The following is a 23185-nucleotide window of genomic DNA, read 5'->3' as shown; positions in this document are numbered from 1 at the left end:
TCTTAATGAGAAAAGTGAAAGTGTCAAGAAATAAGCAAAGCGATGGCCGAATGAGGGGCTCAGTTTAAACGTGAATAAATATGCGACCACTAAGCCAACTCGAGAGAGATATGAAATTCAGTCAGAAATCAAGACAAATCCGGCCGGGTTTATCAATTAGCTAGCCGATAACCAAAATGAACCAAAATGAACCGCATATTTGGGGATCGCGATCTGGGAATTGTCGTTAAGCTGATTGGATTTCCATTTAAAATGATCGAAAATTACGACTCAAATCATGAAAATTAGAGATCATCTCTGGTAATGTAGTGCAGTACATAAATCATTGACTTTGAGCTGACATGGTTCATGTTTTTGCTGAGCTTCCGCTGTGAAACATTGAAATTGGGTCATGTTGAGTGTCTAGCGATTTCTATCGAAAGCATCTTAATTAATAAATAATTTATGATCCCATTCCTTTGTCAATAAAGCCTTGGAAATGGCAAATATATATTCACTTTAAAGATCAAGACATGTAATTAAACCAGCTGTTAAGTTTCGGCATTTCTTATCTGTAAGATACATTTCAACAGAATACTTTTACTCAACAGATACTTTTAACAGAATCAATGCCAAGAATCAGTGTCCGGTTTCTTTGAGTGTTTGTTTGCGCGGATGCACGTTGAACAAATGCTTTTGACACTTTAAAAATCATTCGACCAAATATTTAGTTGCACAAATTTTCACATTTTTTGGATCACTTGTGGAGCCTTGTTGCTGGGTTTTTTGTTAACTTTTAATGCCATTGTTGATGCTCACTGCGGTTACTGTTGATGTTAATTGTTGTTTGTTGCTGTTGCTGTTCACTGTTTACTGTTTACTGTTTGCTGTTTGCGCTTGCGTCACGGCCTGACATTTTGACCATGAACGCATTTCTTGGCAAGGAAAAACCGAAACGCACGGGAAGATCGCACGGATGAAATTGAACCGAATGTTGGTCGTAACATTTCAACTTTTATTTTCCACGCCGTCTTTCCCCATCTCAAATGTTTTTATCTCTTTTTTATAATTACTTCATTTGCAATCTTTCGTGTGGCAATAGAAGAAACTACCGTTAATTAAAAACGCAAACGCACGGCCAAATGAGCGCAGGTGAGTGTGCACTGAGAGAAAGTAATATTAATAAACTGTACTGCTTTGTGTCCAAAACAAAGTGGCATTTGCAACTAAACTACGCCATGACACATTCATATTACTATTCTTGAGTAGCAGTCTATTTTTATTAGATTAAAAACTATACATTTTTTCGCAGTGCATGGAAGAGAGAGGTTCGCTGTTGTAACAGGGGCGCCAAAATATTTTCACTTGAATTTTGCGGCTATGTTTTTATGGCCCTGCGAAGTTCACGGGGGAACTAAGATCGCTGAGCGAGGGGGGGGGGGGGGGAAAGGAAGGGGGTTGGGGGGGACGACGTAGATTGTTATGTAATGAGGAGAAAATTGACAATAAGACAAAGCGCAAAATACAAACAAAACCGCGTGAGAGACTGCGACACAAAAACTGCAATGTCACTTGCCCATTATTAATGCCCCCCATATTTTTTTTTATTTTTAGGGGCAAGTATTTTGCGGGCAGGTGTGTACGGTGGCCAAGGGGGCGTGGCAGCCTCACGTCAACGGACGGACAGATTTGGCGGACGGACAGGACGGCCACAACTGTGCCACGATAATCACGACGAAACCGAATCTGAATCTGAAACTGCATAAAGTCGGATGCACATCAATTAAGTTTAGGTTTTAAGTTTAGAAAAATAATTCACAAGTGAAACATTAGTACAACAAAAAGCAACAATTTATCCTGGTGAATATTAATAATAGAACCAGGAGCAGCGCTTTATCGTACTTCTAAATTATAATATAAAGAATCATTAAAATGCAAACTTAAAATTGTGAATGTTATAAAAAGCTTGGAAAAGATACATGCGTACAAAACTAAAATCTAAAGCTGTCAAATCTAAAGCTGATAGATAAAAATAGTTGCTAAAAATTGCTTAAACATATATCATGACGTTTAAACCAAACACATGTAGCATTATCAACCCTGATTTTACAATACTTCTTATATATGGTACCTCAATTATTTGTTTGCAAAGATTTTACATGGAGAGTTCGCCCCTAAAACTATGCAAATCTTTTGCAGCCAAAAAAAACTGTGAAAAGCCTAAAAGTGTTTTCAAAATGTTAGGCTCTCCAATAACGGTGTAAAATAAATAAATAAATAAATAATTCCTTAATGAAACCGAGAATTTAGTGAGATCCAGGAAAACCACCTGCCAGTGAAAGAGTAAAACGCTTGAATCAGGTAATGTGCCACAGTTCGATATGTTTGTGCTGTTTATTTCAATAGATCTACGTGCCTTCGAGCGTGTATATCATAGATATATAAATATATATGTAGTTGGTATTGGTATACTTGTTTACAAAAAAGACGCCTAGCAAAACAAAAGTCCATATAAAAGGACGATACACGTACATATACATATAATACACTAAAACAGTTAACATCCTTTCGATTTCCCACTCCGATTTGGTAGCACTAGTTTCGTTTCGTATCGTTTTTTTTTCTTTGGAAGCCACATTCTTGCATCCGGAAAACATCGAGCCCAAATATATATATGTAGGATATATGTGTATATATCGGAATTATCACAAATGCTTAAGATCTAGCTAAAATAGCGTATAGTTATGCTTGCATCAAGCGCGCTGGGATCGTGAGCTGCGTGTGGGTGGTGTCTTTGACCAGCTCTGCTCCTCGGCGCTGGCGAAGATCAGGTAGATGAAGTTACCGGCTATATTCAAGCCAGCCGCCAGCCAGAAGACCAAATGCCACTGGGTCAGCGTTTCGCGATGATTGATAATCAGCCCAATGACATACGGAGCCAGGAAGCCACAGATATTTGCCGCCGAATTGGTAATGCCGTACATGGTGCCCGCATACCGCGGACTGAGCGCAATGTGATTCATTTGATTGCCAGCATAGACAGCTCCACCGAATGAGCCCACGCCGGCCAGCATAAAGGTGACCCACACCCAATCGCAGCCCACATAGATGATGCCAATCAGGCCCAGCGAGGGCACCACCGATGCCACCGTATTCCACAGCTTGTAGGAGTTCAGCAGGGATATGTAGCGCCTGGCCAGCATCCAATCCGCCAGAGCGGAGCAGGCGATGCCCACGAACCAGGCGGTTAGATACGGCACCGCATTCAGCAGAGCATTCGACTGGATGTCAAAGTGGAGGATGTTGCTCATGTAGGTGGGCAGCTCGGTGAGCTGCGTGTAGAAGGCCCAACCCTGGCCGCATTGGGTCAACAGGATGGCCCACAGCGGCACGGATGTGAGCAGCGATGACCAGGGTATCGGCTCCTCCGACGGCCTCCTCAGATTGACATCATCTTGTCCCTCCTCCTCTTCCTCGGGCTCCGCCAAATCCGGATTTATCAGCCTCTGTACGTGTAGACTCCGTTCGATGTACTCTCGCTCCGTAACTGAGATCCTCGGATGATCGCTGGGCTTGTCGTACACCAAGTACATCCAGGCGATGAACCACAGAATACCCAGCAGTCCAAAGATGTAAAACGCCGATGGCCAGCCACCCAGGAAGTCCAGGGAGCACAGCCATCCGGCCAAAGGCATGGAAATGACTGTGCCGATATTGGAGCCCGCATAGACGATGGCAGCGAACTTGTTCCTCTCCAGCGGCGGTATCCAGTGGGCCAGCATAGCGTGCATGGCTGGATAGGTGACGCCCTCGCCCATTCCCTCCAGGATGCGGACGAGGACCAGCAGCGGCAGATCCCAGTGGGCGGCCAGTGGGGTAATGAGCGTAAAGATCGCCGTGATTAACACTCCATAGCCGTAGATCTTCTTACCGCCATACAGCTCCGCCATTCGTCCGCCGGGCACCTGGGTCAGCACATAGCCGTAGAAGAAGCTGCCGAGCACCAATCCCTGCGTGGCCTCGTCCCACACAAACTCGCCCTCCTTCTGCGGATTGGGATCACTGCCATTGTGATGGGGCGCCGGCAGTGGACATGTGTCCGTATCAATCACCGATGCGTTGCTGTGCGGAATGGCCGTTTGGTTCACCATGGCCACAATGGCCACCGACAGATTGACCCGCATCGCGTAGACCACCGCGAATCCCAGGAAGCCCATCAATCCGAATATGTGACGCGTCTTTGGGCCACAGCCATGATTTTCTGCGCGGGGAGAGAAGGGGGAGGTTAGTAACAGCTGGTTTGGGAGGCGTAACAACGATATCAGTTCCGGTTTTACTTAAAAGTTCTCGCAGTTCCCGATAAGAAAAATCCCTATGTGCCATGCAAAACGATATCGTGTCACAGTTGAAACTTTGAACTAATAATCGCCTTTTATACTCTTGAAAATTCTCATGTAAGATGCTTTGCCAAGGGAATTTCATTTCTTATCAGATATTTTTTCAAGCGAACTATACATAAATTAAAAATATTTCTAAATTCAACGATCTTTATATAAATTGAAAGTATTTCAAAATTAAACGATCTGATACCATCAGAAGAGTCGTATGCGCTCCGTTCCATTTGAAATGCAGTTGAGTACTGTCTTAAAAAGTTCCGACAAACGTTGCTTAAAGTCAGTAAATTTAAAGAAGACGTAGTTCTGGCCCTTGGCGAATAAATTATACATAGGCATAGGTGACTGTATCAGAGAAACGTGCGAAATAAAAACCGGAGCTTGGCTATTAGTCAACTTATACGAATTTGTAATACTCGAGTTATTGTACGGTTTTCTAATATTATAAACTTATAAACTTTTTATGCAATTAAATGAATTTAAATAGTATTACAAAAGTATAGAAACTTGGCATGAGTTTTGATTAGTTAATGGAATTTTTAAACTTTTTAACTTCTAACATTAGGATAAAATGAAGTCAAACAAATTGAAAGATACAATATTCAGTTATTTAAGTAAAGCTCCAAATCATGTACACCCATAAGTAAAACTGATTCTAAAATGAAATTAGGGAAATTGTGAGAGATACAAAACTTTTACCATATTGGAAAGTATCTTTCAGTTGAGCACTGCTGTTTCATACAGATTGTTTATATCTGATGAAAGTACTGACCCAGGACATACAAATTAACGTAAGTGGAAAACAATGCGAAGCAGAAATAATACTATTTAAATAAATAAAGTTAAACGTATCTTGTAATGCGAGTATCTACCTATGTACATATGCTATATCTAAGTAAATATCTTTCCCCATCTGTGTATCTTGTATCTTGTAGGTACTCACCCTCCGCAGCGCCGCTGGAGCGGATTAGCGGTCGCTCGCCGGAGCAAAACGCCTCCCGTTCGTCGTCCGCCTCGTCGTCGGAGCGGTCCGCCGAGTCCGAGGAGTTGGAGGAGGTGGATGGCCGGCGGAGACGGGATGCGGCCGCATCCTCGTAGTAGCACGAGGCGTCCCGCGACTCGTCCGTCCATTTGTGCGGTGGCATCGTGGCGCTCTATGTGGTTGCGTGGATGCGGATTGCAAATGTTGGGCCGTTTCTGGAGCGTCTTTTGAGCGTTTGGAGCTGCGACTGCCAGCGCATTTTCTCTGCCGGAGCGGCAGGCAGCTGTTGGTAATTGTATGGTATTTGTATCGCCAGCGCCAGCGCCAGTGGCGGAAGCGGTTTTCTTGGCCAGCAAAAGAGACGGAGCGAGCGGGAATAGGAGCGGGAGCGGCAGCGCGAGCGGACACCTCACCTCGCCAGCGGGAACCAGCGCAGACTGACGGACTGGCAAATGGCAACGGGCAACGGACAGCGCAACAACAAAGCCCAAGCAAAAGGCAGCGCCAGCAAACGTTGCTTCTAACCACAAGAGGGGTCGCAGGGGCGTAGCCAGAATCGCAAGGGGGTTCCTTAGCGGAGAAGAAGATACCTTCTGGTGAAAGAAGGAAGCTGATAGAATCTTAGCTGAATCCTAAGTCGCCTTAAAGGCTTTTAGGGGGGGTAGGGGTGGTCACCCCTTCTGTTGCGCCCCTGCAGTTGGAGTCACCACAGTGCGCGCTCTCTCTCTCTAATGGCTGGCTCTTTGGCGTTCTCGCTCTCTCCCGTGTGTGAAAGTGGAGCATGAATGGTGTGGCGCTACGTCACAGAAGGGGATGCAAGAGCGAAAGAGAGTGGGCGAGAGAGAGTACAATAGAGAGAGGTGCGAAGAGAAAGGGGGCGGTGTGCGAGAAGAGAGTGCAGTGCGGAATGTATTGTTGTGAACTAACTTAAGTATACTATCTTTGTTTAGTTACAGTTACTTTATTTGCCACACACACCCGCATTCGAACACACACATACACAATCAACGGCGTAATGGTGTATTTGCTCGCACTGAATAATTAATATTTGTAAAGAAATGAAAACAATAACAGAAATCTAAATTCCTGATAGTCGAAATCAAATAGGGAATATGTACTAAAATCTTGACTACAACAACAATGAGAAGAGAAAGGCTAAGTGGTTGCCAACACACACACACATACACTCATACAACTCTGGCCAACACAATAGCAACGTTTTAGTAGCAAAGCTCTTTAATGCAAGTCAATTCAAGCTCTAATTAGAGAGCTAAAGAAATGAGCAAAAGCCTAAATTCCACACATAATATGTATATACAACTGGAAAATTTTCCATATTTGTTTTGGGTTTACAATAAAACTGATAAGATAAAGGGTTAAGTTGATCGATTGCTGCGTACCTTGTTCTTTTAAAAATGTATCACTGAAATCATAAACAGTTCGTCTTTTATGTAATAACAACTTTTTAATGTCGATTTTAAGAGAGACACCATTGTTTATCACTTAAATGGTTTCCTTGCCGATAAAATGGATTTTCAATTTCACTGAATAGAAGTCTATTGGTCCTATTATTTTGACCCAAAGTGTATGAGTGTGCCCTTTAACTGCTTCCATTTCAAATGCTTGCAGGATTTCTATTTCTGGAGCCCCACTTGCGCATGTCCCGCAGAAATGCCTGTTGCATCCAGAAACTCGTAGACCTACCCCAAATTCCCACAGATGCACAAAAGTAGGCAACGGATTTTTCAGTGGACAATTATTGACAGAGTATAAAAAACAATTCACACTCAAGGACCTTCTGGCAATTCAGTTGGAATATAATGATATTATGATGGCAACTTAATTGCTTTTAAAACCAGATAGTTTCTAAGAAAAATAAGCCACTTTAGTAGTATAACTAGATCTAATTCCAAATGAACCGTGTAAAAGGCCCCGAGCTACAGGTAAAATGCTTAGAGAGGTATTTCAAAGTATGGCTAAAAGAGCACCTGGATTTGTTTCGTTCCTGATCGACCAGAAGTCCAGAACTGCAAGACTTCAGTTGCCAAAGATGGTGCCCACGGGAAACACGATGATCCTCCGCTTGCCGCTCACTACCAGGGATTCATAGTGATAGTTCTTGACCAAAAGGACATCGTTGCGGTCGGCAGCAAAGGAGTCCCTGATGGGTTCCACGTTCGGATTGAAGCAGTTAATGGCCACAATATCGCTCGGCAGTCGTGGTATCAGCTCGTAGGCGCAGCCCAGCTTCTCGTTCCACAGGCTAACTTGGCCATAAGGCAGGGGCTCCCTTTTTGCCAGCTCGCCGGCCTCCTTGGCTGTGCGGAAAGTATGCACTGTTACCACACCAGTGGCTCCACTTCCCAGGTAGCTGTGCACACAGTCGTACACCAAGATGGGCGATTCCCCAGCCTTGAGACTGTCCCCCTGCACCGCCTTGGCCTTCAGCTGATCGATCTTGGCCAGCGCGTTGATATACGCCGGATGCTTGGACACCTCCTGGGACAATGGACGCAGGTCCTGGGCCACAAGGCCCACAAACTGATCGGCAATGCTCTCCTGCAGCAGCAGAGTGGCCACCGAGCCCACGGCAAAGGGATTCTGCAGCGAGTGGAGCAACTGCTGGCGTGCTGAGTGCAGATCACCGTCCTCGAAGACGATCATCAGCTGGGGCGAACGCCACTGGGGCTCACTGGGAATCGCCGCCACCTGCAAACAGATACGTTTCAGTTCACAAACAGATACAGATGCAGATACAGATACATATGTGTATGGACAACATGAAGCCCACTGAGATCTCGCAGTGTGACAATGCGATCAAGGTTATGTCGCAGGTTCGTGAGATTCGAGAGCTGGCACTGACCTTCGCTTCCTGCGACGACGGCTCCAGCTGGTTGACCATGTCGCTGGTGATCCTGGTTGACTGCTGGGACTGGTTGGAATTGCTGGCCATGCTCTGCGTCCGCGCACTTCTCAGATCAAATCGAAAACTCTCTGTGGAATCGCACGATCAGCTGCGTTATCAGCGGCTCACGCACACATACACACACGCAAGCACGCACACACACCCACACGCACACAGTGAAGATCGCAGATAGTCTGAAATTCAACGTTTTGGTATTATTTGGTATGCCGCTGAATTTTGGTATATAGCGCGCAGTCATACCGAAACGATTGCTGGCATATATAGCGAAACAGCGAAGGGTCACACTGGCCCACACAACCCAATTTTAATTTAAATTGCAATTGGTCGTGTTGCTGTGCTGTCGACTGCGTGCTGAATTACAAGAAAACACAATTTTTTCCGGTTAGCTGATAGTTGTTGCGGTGGAGCTGTGACCAAACGTTGTTCGCTCTTTATTGTTGACGCCCCCGTGCGAAAGCAGCAAAAAACAGCGATTGCCAAATACCGCGGCAACAACAATAACAACAACAATTGGAGAACGAAGGAAGACCAACAAGTGCGCACACACACACATACACACACAGGCGCACACAGCTACACTCACACAGGGAGACAATTGCGCTTTTAGCACCAATTGAAAGTGAATTGCAAGTGAAAATAGACGCAAAGTGGAACGATTTCAGCAAATTGTTGCACACGAAAATAACAAAACAGCTGTGCGACTTTTTTTTTGTCTGTGTTTCATTGTTGTTGTCTGCGCCGCGTGGGGCAGCAGAAGGAGTGGGAGTGAGAGATAACTGCATCTAAGTGCGAGTGAGAAGGAGCAGAGCAGGAGAGCGACATCATCATCATGACCGACCTTAACGAGTTAATGGGATCGCCTTTTGTGCGTGTGAAGGTAAGCAAGCAGTGCATGCGATGCGGGAGACGAAATGCCGCTGATGCACTACAGCATCCAGCAAGCAGTGCACTGCACTTCCCCCCCGTCTCCCATCCCACAGCCGGCAAGCACTGGCAGCCATAAAAATAGAGCAGTGGGCGACTACGAAAATTTATGACATTTGACCAACAAAACAAGAAAAAGATAAACATTTTGAATAATTTTGGTACAGAAGCGGTCATAGTAATCGCATGCAAATGAAAAAGTCTCATTTATTTGTCGAGGCAGCAATAGGCATGGTAAATAGATAACATATGGTACAGCTGCGGTCAGAATAATAGCGGTAGGCGGCTCAACTCGCTGTGTGGCATAAATAAACAAAACAGATAAAGAATTTTACCGAAGCGGTCAGAAAAATGAAACTGGGCGTATGGAACATTCATATTTGCTTTCTGGAGAATAAAGACATGCAAAGTAGATAAAAACATTATTTAGAGTTTTATATAATATACTTAGATGTGTTTGGATGCTTATTTTGCATTAAAGGTATATGCATTTATATATCGGCATATATATTTTCTGCCTAAGAACAAATATGTAATTTCTGTCATAAAAAACTCAGTTTTTTGGCCAAAACTTTTTAAATAATTGTCTGAATATGGAATGTCATACCTCGCTGAGTTCGTATTTAAATTTCCAAACTGTGTTTTCAAAAAAAAATTCTATCATTTTCACATTTTTTGCAAATTTTGATGATGTTACAAAAAATGCAAAAATTTGGGCAAAAATTATTTTGCCAAAGTCGGTCAAAAAGTGATTTGGTTGGTTAGTATTGGTAATTAGGAGAACAAAACTGTAATTCTTTTCGCTTTCTGACCATTTTTAGCCAAGCTATACCGAAAATACCAATCGTAAATATTGAAATTTTGGCGAAAATCGATTTTCCTTTTTTTGCGTAAATAATTATCAGTATTTTTATCACAGCATTCGAAATAGTGGTCCAAATATAGAATGCCATACATCGTTAAGTTCGTAATTAAATTTCCAATCGAACTGTGTTTTCAAAAAAAAATCCTTTTTTTTCAAATTTTTTGCAAATTTTATTTTTTTTTCTCTAAATCCGTCAAAAAGTGATAGGAAACGTAAGCATAAGTAATTAGCTGTTAAAAACAGTCACTCTTATGGCTTTATGACCATTTTAGCTAGAAAAATTGAAAGATACCTGGGTTGCTATTGCGGTTGCCGCGGCTGTACGACTCTCACTTGTTGGGCCTCCATGGGTTAATGGCCAGTCGCTGGCTGATTAGCACCCCAAGTAGTTAACCGCAAATGACAACCGATACGATGCCAGTGACTGCAATTGGCAACTTCGCCGCCAGATTCGTGGGGCTTCACTTGGCACTAAACCGCTTATGATTATGCTTATGTGCTAACCAGATAACCAGATAACCAGATAACCATACATATATAGTTGCCCCTTTTGCATTTTCTCATATTTGTTCCCTTTTTATCTCTACATCTTGCAGCTTGTGGCCTTTGTGCACTTCTTCTTCATCTCGAATGCCATGCTGGGCAGTTGGGGCCACGGGGCGTATGAGTTCTACAACTTTCTATTCCTGATCTCCATGTTCTGGTCGATGCACAGCAAGGACTCCATCGAGGCGATCCAAACGGTAAGTGCGATCAATAAGAGCAAGTTTTTTGATTTTCCCAATTGAGAAGGCTCTTCAATTAACTCGTTTAATTGGCTCGTCATACTCTGCATTCTGGAGTATCACAAATGGGAAAAGCCATATGCACAAGTTATTTGTGAATGGTTTCAATAGCTAGGTCTTTTTAGAGAATGTCTAGCAAAACTGATTTATAATTCACCATGTTCACATTCGTACAATTGCATTCGTACTTACGACTTTGGTTACGTATATGAAATAGCTTTCCATTCATCGCATTTTGTGAGTCATTTGTGAGTATTGTTGATAGGCCTCTTATAAAAATGAGTGTGTTTATGGTGCATCGTGCACTGCGTTCATCCAATCACTTAAATATAGACGCCTAGCATTTGCCATTGGATTTTAGTGCTGAGATTTTAATCAACTGCTAGACGACTTACATCGATATCAACGCGGAATTTGCTAAATCGTTCAAAACCGGTTTGTTCAAAAAAGCGCCAATAGGCAATTAGCATACTCATGCGAAATATAAATAACAAATGTTCTCACTAAAATAGTTCGACATCTCAGCATCAGGTGCCAGCGAGGAAATCAAGATTAAAACAATGAAAACAACGATTGATTGCGATGATGATGATGCACTCACTGAATTTATACAAATTGCTCAAGAGAACTACTTTTGTTTTAGCAATAAGCACAAAGTTTTAATAAAAGTGGCGAATGGGAGACAGGCATATATATTTAAATATTTAAAAAGCGCTGCTGCTGACGATAAGATAGCACATTTGGGTTATCCAAGTGGCAATGGCTTGGTTCTTGCCCAAAGTGATTTACAATTGGGACTTTGTCATATATATAGTATTTATGCACTGGCAGAAAAGCTTTATATTTTGCTTTCGGCGAATGCCAAAAGTTGCGGCGGCGTTATGGCCAATCAATTTATGGACTAACTGAGCCATAACTGGTTCCCCGCGGCCCCGATCTTTAATCTCTAATGTTCTGCCTTCCAGCCCGCGAGTGTGTGAGTGAATTCAAGCCGTCAGGTGGCATGGCCAAAATAATAAAAGCAAAACGGAACCAAATCCCAATCTGAACGCGTGGAGGTATGCTAATGAAAGTGGACTTAAGTCGAATGTACACAGCGAAAAATTGGCATAATGAATAGTAGTTCCATGTGGGTTTTGCCAACAAAGTAAAGGTTTTTGCACTTTTTCATGGCACTTTTTATACATGACATTGTATGTTAATATATACACTTGCGAAATCTAAACATTTTTAGTGTAATGAATCCACATCGAAGTCCTGTTTCGTTGGCAAATTGCGTGTGAAGTTGGGGAAATGCTGGTATTAATAGATGAGTTAGCCGTACGTAAAAAAGAGGGCGAATGGCTCAACTTTGACCTTAGGCCGTCCGAAAAGTGACCACGTCCAGTGAAAGGCGGCCACCTCAGCACCGAGCTACTCCCAACTACTCCCGTCTAATCCCGCTAGTCGAAGTTACCACCTTTACTCCATTTCACCGCCTTGAAGGACCTGCCACACGCGATTCCCTCAGCAGTATAACATACATATTGTATAGAAATCGGGCATTACGATGCCCATTTAACGAGGATTCGCAGCTTGTTTTGTTTGGCTTCCTCGAAAGCCATTAGCAACGCCTCTTAGTCAGTCAAGCAAACAGTTGAACTCAACTCGATGTCAAATTCCTGGCCAAACTGTAAAGGAAAAAAAATCAATGAACATAATTTATTTAATTTCAAGCATGTAAATTGTGAAACTCAGTACTGAATACTCAAGAATCGGGCATACTGGGTTGCTTGAATTGTAGCATATGTTGGCCATTTAGCTTGGCCAACGTATTATTAACAGAATTGGGACACGTGTGTCGTGGGACACGTGTATCCTCAGCATATGTAAATTATTTAAAACTCAATATCCACGCCTTTGTCTTACCTTACAACATTTTTCAAACACACATACTGAGCTTGTATTTTATTACTTGCAGAGCCTAAAAGGCTGCTTGCTTTTCCTAAGATGAGCATACTAAATTGTTAGCACAATTTCATCAGTGTTTATACGAATGCTGAATGCTCTATCCCAACCACTATCACTCCCCCCCACACTCATGATGTTTCATTTCGTATCTCTTTGCAGGCGCTCGTCATCAACGCTTCTAGCATTTTTTTTGATATAGTCAGCATTTCTCTTCATTTCGGTATTATGAGTAAGTTCATCCTGACCAGCCTTAAAGCTACACCGAATACAAAATCGATCCTTTACAATGCAGTACTAATAACTGATTATTTACCATCCATGTTTTAGATGGCTGGGCCGTGGCGTTTAGCATCATCAATCTGATACTGCGACCGGTGAGCGTGGCGCTGCTCTACAAGGAGTTCAACACGAGGGGCGGCACATTGCCGACGGGATCGGTCTTCCCAACCAGCCAGCAGCGGAGCTACCAGGACATCGACCGGCCCACACAGCCGACACCGACCAACTCGCAGCCCGGACCGAATGTGGCCAGCATCTTCTAGGCTCCACGAGGCTCATCTAGGCCACGAGAACCCTTCCAAGTACCTAGACACACACCAGACACACCACTTCGACGATAATGCAGCGAAAGACAGCGGAACAGCAAAGACAACCCATTTGTAGTAGAAGGAGAGACTTGACTAGTCAGTGTCGTTGCCGATAATAACATGCAAATTTCTCGTGAATGCGTATCAAAATTTTATATATATAAATGAAGTGTGTTTTTTTTTTTTTGAGCGTTGTTTTGTTAGTGCAATATTATGAGAGAGACAACGATTAAGGTTAAGCATTGTAGTTAAATATGACATCGGGATTTCAAAATGAAAAGTGTGTGCGTGTTTTCCTTGTCCCATATACACACACCCCCCTTTTTTTTTTTGTGTACGTTGTTAACGAATAAAGACGGCTAATCAAACCATTAAAGATACACATCTATATATATATTTATATTCGTATTTGTATAACAAAGATTGCAATTCTACTTTATACTTATCCTAGATAACGTTAACGCTAACTGTAAACCCAACAGAATATTCGACAAAATAAAAAGCGGGCGTCATCGTTTGTAAAACAATAAATAGAGCGACTTCCCAACTCTCTCTCTCTCACTTTCTAAGACCTCCTCACACCTCCTGTACAATGAACTGAGCCACGAAATCCCCGACTTGCGGCTACCCTGCATCAGAATCCCTCCTTGGCCGCCCGGAACTTGTACTGCTGGCTCCGCCCGTCCAGACAGGGCACCTGCACCAGATTGAAGTAGATGGAGCCCATCAGCTGCGAGGCCGAGGTATTGGTCATCTTCAGGCAGGAGAACAGCATATCGTCGCAGATGCAATGGGATCTACGCCGAATGGAAATGGATTATGTCTGTGATAATGAGCAGTAAGCAATGTTTTACCACTCACTTTGTGTACAGCGAATCGTTCATCAGTTCGTATTTGTTCTGGTAAGCACGGATCTTGATGGGACAGAGATCGTGTTGGCGACAGCATCGATCCATGGCCATTTCGCTGCCCAGATCGCTGTACGTATCTGCGATGTCGCCAGTGCCGCACCACTTTGTGCCTGTGAAGAGGATCATAATAATCATCATATAAGTGAAACTTGTTGACATATTGAAATGTGACCACCTCACCTGGTATGATGCCACTCAACAAGGAGAACGGGCTGCGCGGAAAGATATTGGTGGCCAGCTTGAGGGCCACTCCATCGTTGGCACCACCTGTTGCCGCTGAATCGCCGCCTCCACCGCTGCTGCGTTCGCCGCCCTCCAGCTGGGATTTGTGACGGGAGGCGTAGGTCAGCTTATCCACGTGCTCGCACTGATCCATCAGCTTCAGCATCTCGTCGAACTTGATTTCCAGCGGGCGATTGTAGTGCGACAGGCCCTCCAGCAGCATCTTGCCCTCCTTGTCGTTGCTGAGTTTTTGGAGGGGGGAAATTGATGAGAAAAGTTAGTAAGCCCTTCTATGCGATTCTCACAGTCTGCAGCTAAGAGCATGTGCAATTGTTGGCAACTAATATTTGCTATATATATTATAATTATATTTGCTATATATATTATAATTATATTTGCTATATATAATATTATAATATTTGCTACATATAATATAATAATATCTGCTATATGTAATGTAACAATATTTGCTATATATAATATAATATTTTTTGCTATATATAATATAACAATATTTGCTATATTTAATATAATATTTTTTGCTATATATAATATAACAATATTTGTTGTATAACAGTCGTGCATATTGATTTGTTATGAACGTGATTTGGCGTGTGGCTGATCAAATATTCAGGGCATATGCAATGGATACTCTGATCAGCTGTTCACGTAAGTCAAACAAAAAACTACTTCCGCAAAACCTCGAAATCAGCCATATAAAGTTCGAAACCATTATTCAATATTTGCATTTTTCGCTAAATATAATTAATCATTTCTCTTACTCTACGTTTAGTAATGAGTGTACTTACTAGATCTCGATCAGCTCGCAGCCGAGTAACAACTTCTGGGGACCCAGCTCCGTTACGGCTATGGTCAGATCGTGATAGTATATCATGATGAGGGAGTCGTTGCTCACCCGCTTTCCACTGCAAAGAAAGAGAGTATAAGTTGTATGAAAATATTTCTAGTAAATGAAAACATAAATAAAATACATAAATCTGATGCAAAAATATATATCAATTCGGTGAAATGCTCAACATCACTTCGATTGGCATGCCAAAGTGTTACATCCAATTATAAGTAGATAAACAATTTTCCAACTGTGCGTTGTGCGCTTAGACTTGAGATTTGAGTGATAGCTCGCTCCGTGTGGCGATTATGGGCACATGGCCAGGCGGCCGACTGTGCGTATACGTGATGTCCATGGCAATGGACTCTGTGGACGACGGAAAGCTTCAAGTCGTTCGTTGGCTGACTGCTAATACCCTAGCCGGATGGCATGGATAACCACTCAGTCACATCTTCATCTGGTAAACTAGCTTCAGTAAGAGCGCCTTTTTATGCGCTTCTCATGGTTTTAATCTAAACGGCGCGTTAGGGGTGCAAAGTTCCTTTAAACTCTCTAACATTACCTAAAATTTCCTATAATTCTCTATAATTCCCTCAAATTCTCTTAAATTCCCTATAATTTGGCTATATTTTTCGCTTGGACTTCCACTTACCTATACGTCTTCATTTGACGCGCGCTGCGCTGCTCGATGATTTGCTGGGTGAAGGACTGGAACGAGGGGAATCCTTGGAGGCCCTGCGGCAAACTGAAGGACAACGTGGGCTTGGCCACCGCCTCCGAGGTCAAATAGCCCAGGAGGCCGCAGAATAGCAGCGATGCGAGCAGCTGGAGGCGCCGTCGCAGCCAGAGGTTATAGGGCATCTTGGTGTGGCGCGTGTGGTTTCCTTCTTTCGATCTGGAGGAGCTGCCACTAAGGCATCGCCGGCTGGACTGAGCCGCTACCCAAAAAAACAACCGGCACCGTGTCCAACCAACTGTTTCCCAGGGCGAAAGGGAGAAAGAGGCAATTCACTGTGGTTAGTCTTTAATTTATAAGCCGGAGAAGTTCGCGCTGGTCTACCAATACCAATGCCACCAAGGATAGGGTTGCAAGGGTCAAGGGTGTGCGTGTCAAAGGTTGAAGGCGTCGCCAAACGTTTTTGAATAATTCAAGACCTCTTTCACCGCAGACAAGTGGTACCTGGCACAAATGTAATATCTTCCATTCGATTAGTGTACATAGCCATTTAGCAATACAGCTTATAACTTATTAATTTCTAGTTAATTTTCTTTAATTTCCTAGGCTGCTGGTCCTAAAAACATTTTCAAAGGCATTCGCAATACATTTGACAACAAACAGCACCATTTCCGACTGTTATTTTCGAAAAAAGAAATATTAAAATAAACAGTGGGTGAAAGTAAGTTGGCCGTTAAATTCAAATTTTGTGCACGCCCTTCTATGCGCTTCTCATACTTATTACCTAAGCAACGAGGTGCTCAACAGTTTTTTAGTATTTTTTTCGGTATTTTTTTTTTTGCATTTCCAGTGTTTTTGGTAAAAATTTTCATTAGATGACATGTGCAGTGGGTGTATTAAATTATATCATATCATATATATTGTTCATGTGTAAAAGTTGCAGAGAACGCTTGGCCAGGTTCCCAGCATTGCGGACGGAACTGCTGTGGCAGGTGCCAAAACCGGCGACTCAGGTGACCTCGTTCCCAGTTACTCCCCCTCACCCTTCCTGGGAAAATAGAGAAGCGAGAGGATCGGAGGCAATCGGCAATCGGCAATCCAAAACAATGGGGAGTGACGACACGCGCCTCTCTACTTTATAGCCGCAATACTTTGCCGCCCAGTTGAATGGAAGTCATGTATTGCATCAGGGCAAGAGCTGGCCAAGAATCGGCCACGCCCAGCCATTAACTGGCAGTCAACGGGGCGTATACGTGCAACACACACACACACACACACATTACGTATACGCAGCGTTGATGAACAATGGTCTATCATTGTGGCAGTGCGGTTGACCGGACGGATTGACAAACTTTTGGCCAATTACTCGTAAGTGGACAGGTGGGCAGGTGGGCATGGGCATACAGATTGCCACTAATCGCTTCTCCATTCAAAATTCACTTGCTTTTAGCGCAGTGTATTGAACTGCATTAAAGTGATATGTGTATTCAATTTGGCATTGTTGATTAGTTGATAAATCAAAGCATTCATATTCGTTGAACGCCTAATGTCTAGCTATTATTTTGATGTATTATCGGGGGCATCGTTTTATCAGTAAAAAGTAATTGAATTCAGTGCCTTAGCCCTGAAAATTCAGTTTATTGCTTGCAATTGCTAATCGCCAATCTATTGCGAACCTTTTGCAATCTCAGCTGACCTCATGGCTCTTGGTCTGAAGGTCAGGGGTTAGTTGTCCCTTGACCTTAGCTTAAAAGCGAGCCGTTGAACCAGCGAAGGTAGAAAGCCCCTTTTTCTCCTATTTTTTTTTTCAACTCACCTGACTGGCGAATGGCCTAAACACACGCACCGCAAACCTGCTAATAAAGCTGCCAAAATGTCCCCTATAACACCTTTTTTCCCCTGCCCCCCTCCGCCCGCCTACCATTCATTTATTGTTATTACTGTTATTGTTGCTTTTTTAGCTTTTTTTGTAATATTTTCTTTTTGTCATCGCGTAAACATACATTTTGTTTGGAAGCCACGAAACCACGAAAGTTTACGCAAGTTTTTCGACCAAGAGCGGTGATTTTTTTTGTATTTTTTTTTGGAGAGGCGGCCCTGTAGGTGAGCAAAGTGAAAGTGATTCCATTGGCCGCCGATTTCGTGCGATTTCAATGGCCAGTGTATGCATACAGCCAATAAATAAGATGACGATGCCGGCCACAAGAAATAAAAACCAAATAAGTGGCGTGTGTGGCAATGGACCTTGCATGAAACTACGACTCCACCCACTCCAAGAAAACGAGGCTTAAACACACCGAAAGAAATTGCATAACCCTCTTAGACATTTTATTGCTGCCAAATCGAAGATGATGCGAAAATAAAATAAATAAAGATACAAACTAAAATTCAAATAAAAAGCTCACAAGTATGCAAAACCCGTGGAAAACATTTACAATTTAGTCGCAAAATAACAGACTTCATTTTTCCTACTCATGTGTGTCAAGTGGAGCAGACTGATCACCGGTTAGTTCAATGCTAAACGAAAATGCAAACAGTTAAGACAAAAATGTGGTCAAAACGAAAATGCAAACAGCAAGACAAAAATGTGGTCAAAACGAATCTGCAGCGGAAAAATCGCAGCTCCAAAATGGTTCAAACAAAGAATTGTAAGACTTTGAAGTTCCGGAATTACGCGACTGTCACTTGGTTTTTTATATTTATGGTGATTTTGATTTGCAAATGGTATTCCTACAATTGGCTGCAACTGACCGGAGTTTCTATTTAATTTGCATATAACATATCTTCTGGTTCGGTTTTAATTGCTTCTAACGAACAGCAACAAAAATTAAGAGCAAACTTCGAGGTTTGCGTAGGTCAGATTTCAAATGGCTTTTGAGCAATTAAAAGCAAGAACACGTTGAGAGCCATAAAAAATTGTACAAAAAACAAAAGTGCAAGTAATTTTCAAATTAGAATACTCACAGAGACATCCACCTTTGTGTGGGGCAAACCTAAAATCAGGAAACCATTTCATTTCATTTGCTAACTAAAAAAATATTTCCTGAAGTGCTAATTATACATTTATATTTTTAAGGTGCTACTGAGCCCCAGTTCTATTTCGATAGAGTCGTTTCTTAGTCACACAAAAAGAGTCCATGAATCACACACTACTTCCAAACGGGTTAGCATAGGTTTTAGCACATTTTTATATTGCATTTCCTATCCCCATTTTAGCTTGTTTTGTTTAAATAATTTGTAATCTCTTTAAAACAGTTTTCTTTTTCTTTTTTGGCAATTAAAACCTAGTCAACCCAATAAAAAGTGTCCACTCATTGGCAGCTTATTCCCTGGAAATGGAAACCCAGTTCTTCGACGGAAATGAAAAGAAATCAAATCAAAATCAAAGTGAACTGAAAAAATGATGAGCGATGAAATTGCTCTCGAAATTTCTAACAGTTTTCATCGCTGATAGCGACTAATGGGAACCAGAGATGCTGACAACGATAATGGCAATGATCATCATCATAACGAAAGCGCTGCGTTTTAGTTTAATTTCTTTTTATTGTTTTCTTTTTTTTGTAAGGTAAAATGTGATTCGGTGATGGATCTTTAAAGTGACTTCCGGCCAAATCGGTTAGGCAGAAGCCAAACGAAACTTGGCCAACTTGAACTTGGTCGGCATACGACGCTAGTTTTGTTTTTATTTTAATTTTTTTTTTGTTGCCGGCGAGAGTTGTGGTCGAGTTCAAAAGTGCAAAACGAGCAGAGCCATTAAAACACGGCATCAGCTGCTCCGGGGCCTTGGCATAGGTCAGTGAAGCGTATTGTGGCCCAAACCAAAAACAAAAACAAAACTAAAACCAAAACCTAAGCCCCCTGCTAGCTTTTCTCTCGTTTTTCAAACACCCTGCAAGAGGGTCCATCAATTTAAATACTTTCCCTAGGGCTCAAGATCGAAGATCATGTTTCCAGAAAAAAAATTACCTATTTTATATTAAGATATTAAATATAGCTTAATGTGGTGGCATTTCCTTAAAAGACTGTTAGTAATACCCACTACTAATCGTTACAATTTTTTAAAAAAGTTCTTGAAGGAGGGAGCTAAAGTAATACATTTGTATACATTTATTACAAGAACTTGAAATTAATATAAATGCAGCTTTCAAGCAATTCTAGCTATATCTATATATATTAGAAGCCATTTTCTTGGCTGGTCATAAATATATATTCATAATATACTCATAATATTCCACGTGTAGAGTATTGCTAGTCTCGGCTTGCCAAGCTGGCCGTGTTTATCGCTATTTTTCTCGTGTTTTACCCGCCGTCGAGGGAGTGCAGTAAAAGTGGCCATGGCTGCAGATGAGCCACAATACAGCCAAGGAAAACAGAAAAAAAGCAGAAAAAAGTAGAGAAAAAAACACACATTAAATACGACCACAGCACCAGCGGCTAAATACAGAAAATAAAAAAAAGAAGCAACAGGTTTCCAACTGGCGTTCGGATCCGCGGATCTTCGGATCTTTGGATCTGCCTTAACTTTCACATTGGGCCCCTAATTGTGGGCCTTAATCTCGGTTAATTTGCTCCAGTTTTGATCACACACAGAAAAGCCAGCTGCCAGCTGCGAATGAGTAGTGAGCACATGGCATGGCCACGTTTTGGCACCCAAAAACTCCCTGGATTATGCAATTGTTTAGGGGAAATTGGTTGCCTCTGCGGCAGAGTATCCAACGACCGAGTCGCACTTCACAGCTGCCCGCTAATCCGACAGGCGGCTGGTCATAATGGCCATTCTCGTCCAGCAATGCCCATTATAGGCATCTCCATCCCCATTCCCATTTCCATTCCCATTCCATAAGCAACAGAGCAGAGTTCCCCAGAGGCCATCCCATTGTGTATATAGTATATAGTCATGTTGTTTACGACTGTATACCTGGCGTATACGTAACGAAGTTTATGATCCGTATCATGGTCAAAGCCACAGACATCTGCATTTTGCGCACATTTTGTGATTAAAGCAAAACCAGCTCATTTTATATATCGTTTTCCATAAAACTATTTAGTCTTTGCAGAAGCTGTGACCTCTGAAAACGAAGCGCGTAATAATTATTCATTGGAATAAGGCTCATTAAGTGTGAGATTTATCAACTTTAACATTCTGATCACATAACACAGTGAAATCGATTGAAATTCAGGCAGTGCATGATTTAACCCATTTTAAGGTTCCCATTAACTTCTCGATCGAGGTAGGCCATAAAAGGCAGCACAATTGCCAGATCTTCAATGAGTGTGCACTTTTGAACTTGCGCGCCATTTCTGTGGGCAGCATTAACCACGAATGCAACTTCAACAGCAAAGAAAAGCACAAAAACCTGTCATAAGATTATATATTTTTGAGCAGAATTATAGTTTCACATTTCTGAATAATGTTAAAGAACTTTTGATTTGTAGTATTTGTATGAAGTTATAAAATCAACCCAAAACATATATAAATAAACCTTTCATAATAACGACATGTACATATGTACATACTTCTGTTTCAACTTGTAACTGCAGAATGTTTAAACAAAATATTTAAAGGCTTACAAAATAGTTTAAAAAAGGCTTTCTTTGCAAAAACTATTATTGGCGAGCCTAATTTCTTTGGTTGGTGGCAGCAACTTCTTAGACACAGCAGCACTTTTAAACTTATGCACTTAGAACGAACAGTTTTCAGTTTTAATTCAGTTTCACTTTTGCACACTCACTGGTAAAAAATATAAAAAATCAATTGAAGGCCTATTTCTTGCCACCGATTTTGGAAGAGGCGCATGCGCAACCGCAGTGGCACTTTTAAATAAATAGCGATATAAAGTAAAACAAGCTGCTCGGCAATCGCAGTGCAAACCGCTCGCTGCCGCGCAAAGTCAGCAACTAACTGATCGATCGGGCCCAAAACCAAACCAAAACCAAAACCAACAGCCAAGAGAGCCAGCCGAGAAACTACACACAACGAAAAACCCCACTACTACCAAACAGAGCTGAAAAAAAAATAAAATAAAGTAAAATAAACGACAACTTGGAGCGTCGGCGGCAACGAGACAGCCGCGAAAATGTGTCAAAAGCAAAAGCTGCGCCGTCGCGGCAACAAAATCAAAAGCAACAACGACGCAGCGAGCACAGGTGCAAGTTGAGCACCTGCTGATACCCTGGAATCATGTAGGTAAAGCTATTTACTAGGATATTCGGCGAGTCATGACAAGTGTGCAGTTTTGGAAAATTTTTAAAATTACTTGCAATTCTTACATTGAATAAAAAAGATGAGACTACATATGTTTTTAGGTTTATTTTCAATTGTTTTGTGTAATAACAATGACTCAAACTTATGAGTTACTAAGAACAAACTTTTCCGAGTTTTAGGGACTTTTTCCCACAGTCTATTATTATTTTTATTTTAATAGGTAGCAGGTAAGCAGTAACCACGGATTAAATGCATCTTTTGGCATTTTTGATGAGTGGAGTGGGCGGTATGAAGTTGTGGCTGTTGCGCTGCTGCTGCTGTTGCGCTACTGCTGCTGTTGTGATGCTGCTGTTGTTGCTGCTGCTGTTGCTGCTGTTGTTGCTGCTGCTGTTGCTGTTGCTGCTGCTGCTGCTGCTGTTGACCCATTTTAAACCGACTTCGCGGCAGATGCATCTCCTTGCCAAATGCCGATCAACGCGCCTGCGCAGAGTTTTCCCATCGCGGCGGGCTTGTTTGGAGCTGTTTGGAGTTGTTTGGGCCTTCAAGCCCGACTGGACGGACCATCAATTGTGGTCGCTGGCAAAGTGAAAACAATGGCAAACAACTTTTACAATGTCAGCGGCTGCGCGGTCGAAGAAAAGTGACAGTGGAGCAAGCAATTAAAAATGGTTTTACGCGCCGAAAGCGACACACAAAAAGGTAAACACTGTCCGTGTTTAAGGTGCTGATGTGCAGAGGCAGTACAGTAAACACGCGCTAAGTTGCACTAGTTGTCCTTAGTTTATACAAAAATCTGATGAGCTGATGAGTGTTCATATTGGTCCCCATGGATAAAGATGAAATTCCAGATTCCAGTGTCCCTTCAAAGCCCATTACTATGACATTGCAATTCAACAAATTGAGGACTTTAAAAAAATGATATAATCAAT

At 42.3% G+C, this 23185-nt stretch overlaps 4 protein-coding genes across 6 annotated transcripts; 1 reads left to right on the top strand and 3 right to left on the bottom strand.

The window, feature by feature from the left end:
- Positions 1–2336: 2336 nt before the first annotated feature.
- On the bottom strand, positions 2337–6689 carry LOC6524570 (putative inorganic phosphate cotransporter). 2 transcript variants are annotated; one of them, XM_039370403.2, is made up of 3 exons: positions 6334–6689; positions 5317–5638; positions 2337–4240 (listed from the first exon to the last, which is right to left on the bottom strand). In XM_039370403.2, exons 2-3 carry the CDS (start codon positions 5516–5518, stop codon positions 2733–2735), a joined length of 1710 nt encoding a protein of 569 aa, XP_039226337.1. In that variant the 5' UTR covers positions 5519–5638; positions 6334–6689; the 3' UTR covers positions 2337–2732. The 2 variants fall into 2 exon arrangements, with proteins under 2 accessions (XP_039226337.1, XP_002100427.1); XM_002100391.4 differs by having other exon boundaries at positions 5317–6689.
- Positions 6690–7096: 407 nt separating this feature from the next.
- Positions 7097–8415, bottom strand: LOC6524569. The gene is made up of 2 exons (XM_002100390.4): positions 8219–8415; positions 7097–8064 (listed from the first exon to the last, which is right to left on the bottom strand). Exons 1-2 carry the CDS (start codon positions 8306–8308, stop codon positions 7393–7395), a joined length of 762 nt encoding a protein of 253 aa, XP_002100426.1. The 5' UTR covers positions 8309–8415; the 3' UTR covers positions 7097–7392.
- Positions 8416–8579: 164 nt separating this feature from the next.
- LOC6524568 (type-1 angiotensin II receptor-associated protein) lies at positions 8580–13768 on the top strand. The gene is made up of 4 exons (XM_002100389.3): positions 8580–9158; positions 10667–10813; positions 12965–13034; positions 13133–13768. Exons 1-4 carry the CDS (start codon positions 9111–9113, stop codon positions 13345–13347), a joined length of 480 nt encoding a protein of 159 aa, XP_002100425.1. The 5' UTR covers positions 8580–9110; the 3' UTR covers positions 13348–13768.
- On the bottom strand, positions 13764–21952 carry LOC6524567. 2 transcript variants are annotated; one of them, XM_039370408.2, is made up of 6 exons: positions 21784–21950; positions 16028–16349; positions 15335–15451; positions 14484–14767; positions 14254–14413; positions 13895–14189 (listed from the first exon to the last, which is right to left on the bottom strand). In XM_039370408.2, exons 2-6 carry the CDS (start codon positions 16234–16236, stop codon positions 14027–14029), a joined length of 933 nt encoding a protein of 310 aa, XP_039226342.1. In that variant the 5' UTR covers positions 16237–16349; positions 21784–21950; the 3' UTR covers positions 13895–14026. The 2 variants fall into 2 exon arrangements, with proteins under 2 accessions (XP_039226340.1, XP_039226342.1); XM_039370406.2 differs by having other exon boundaries at positions 13764–14189; positions 14254–14767; positions 21784–21952.
- Between the last annotated feature and the right edge of the window lie 1233 nt (positions 21953–23185).

Source organism: Drosophila yakuba, chromosome X (genome assembly GCF_016746365.2).
Source record: "Drosophila yakuba strain Tai18E2 chromosome X, Prin_Dyak_Tai18E2_2.1, whole genome shotgun sequence".
NCBI lineage: Eukaryota > Metazoa > Arthropoda > Insecta > Diptera > Drosophilidae > Drosophila > Drosophila yakuba.
This window is presented reverse-complemented; position numbering and strand designations above follow the sequence as displayed.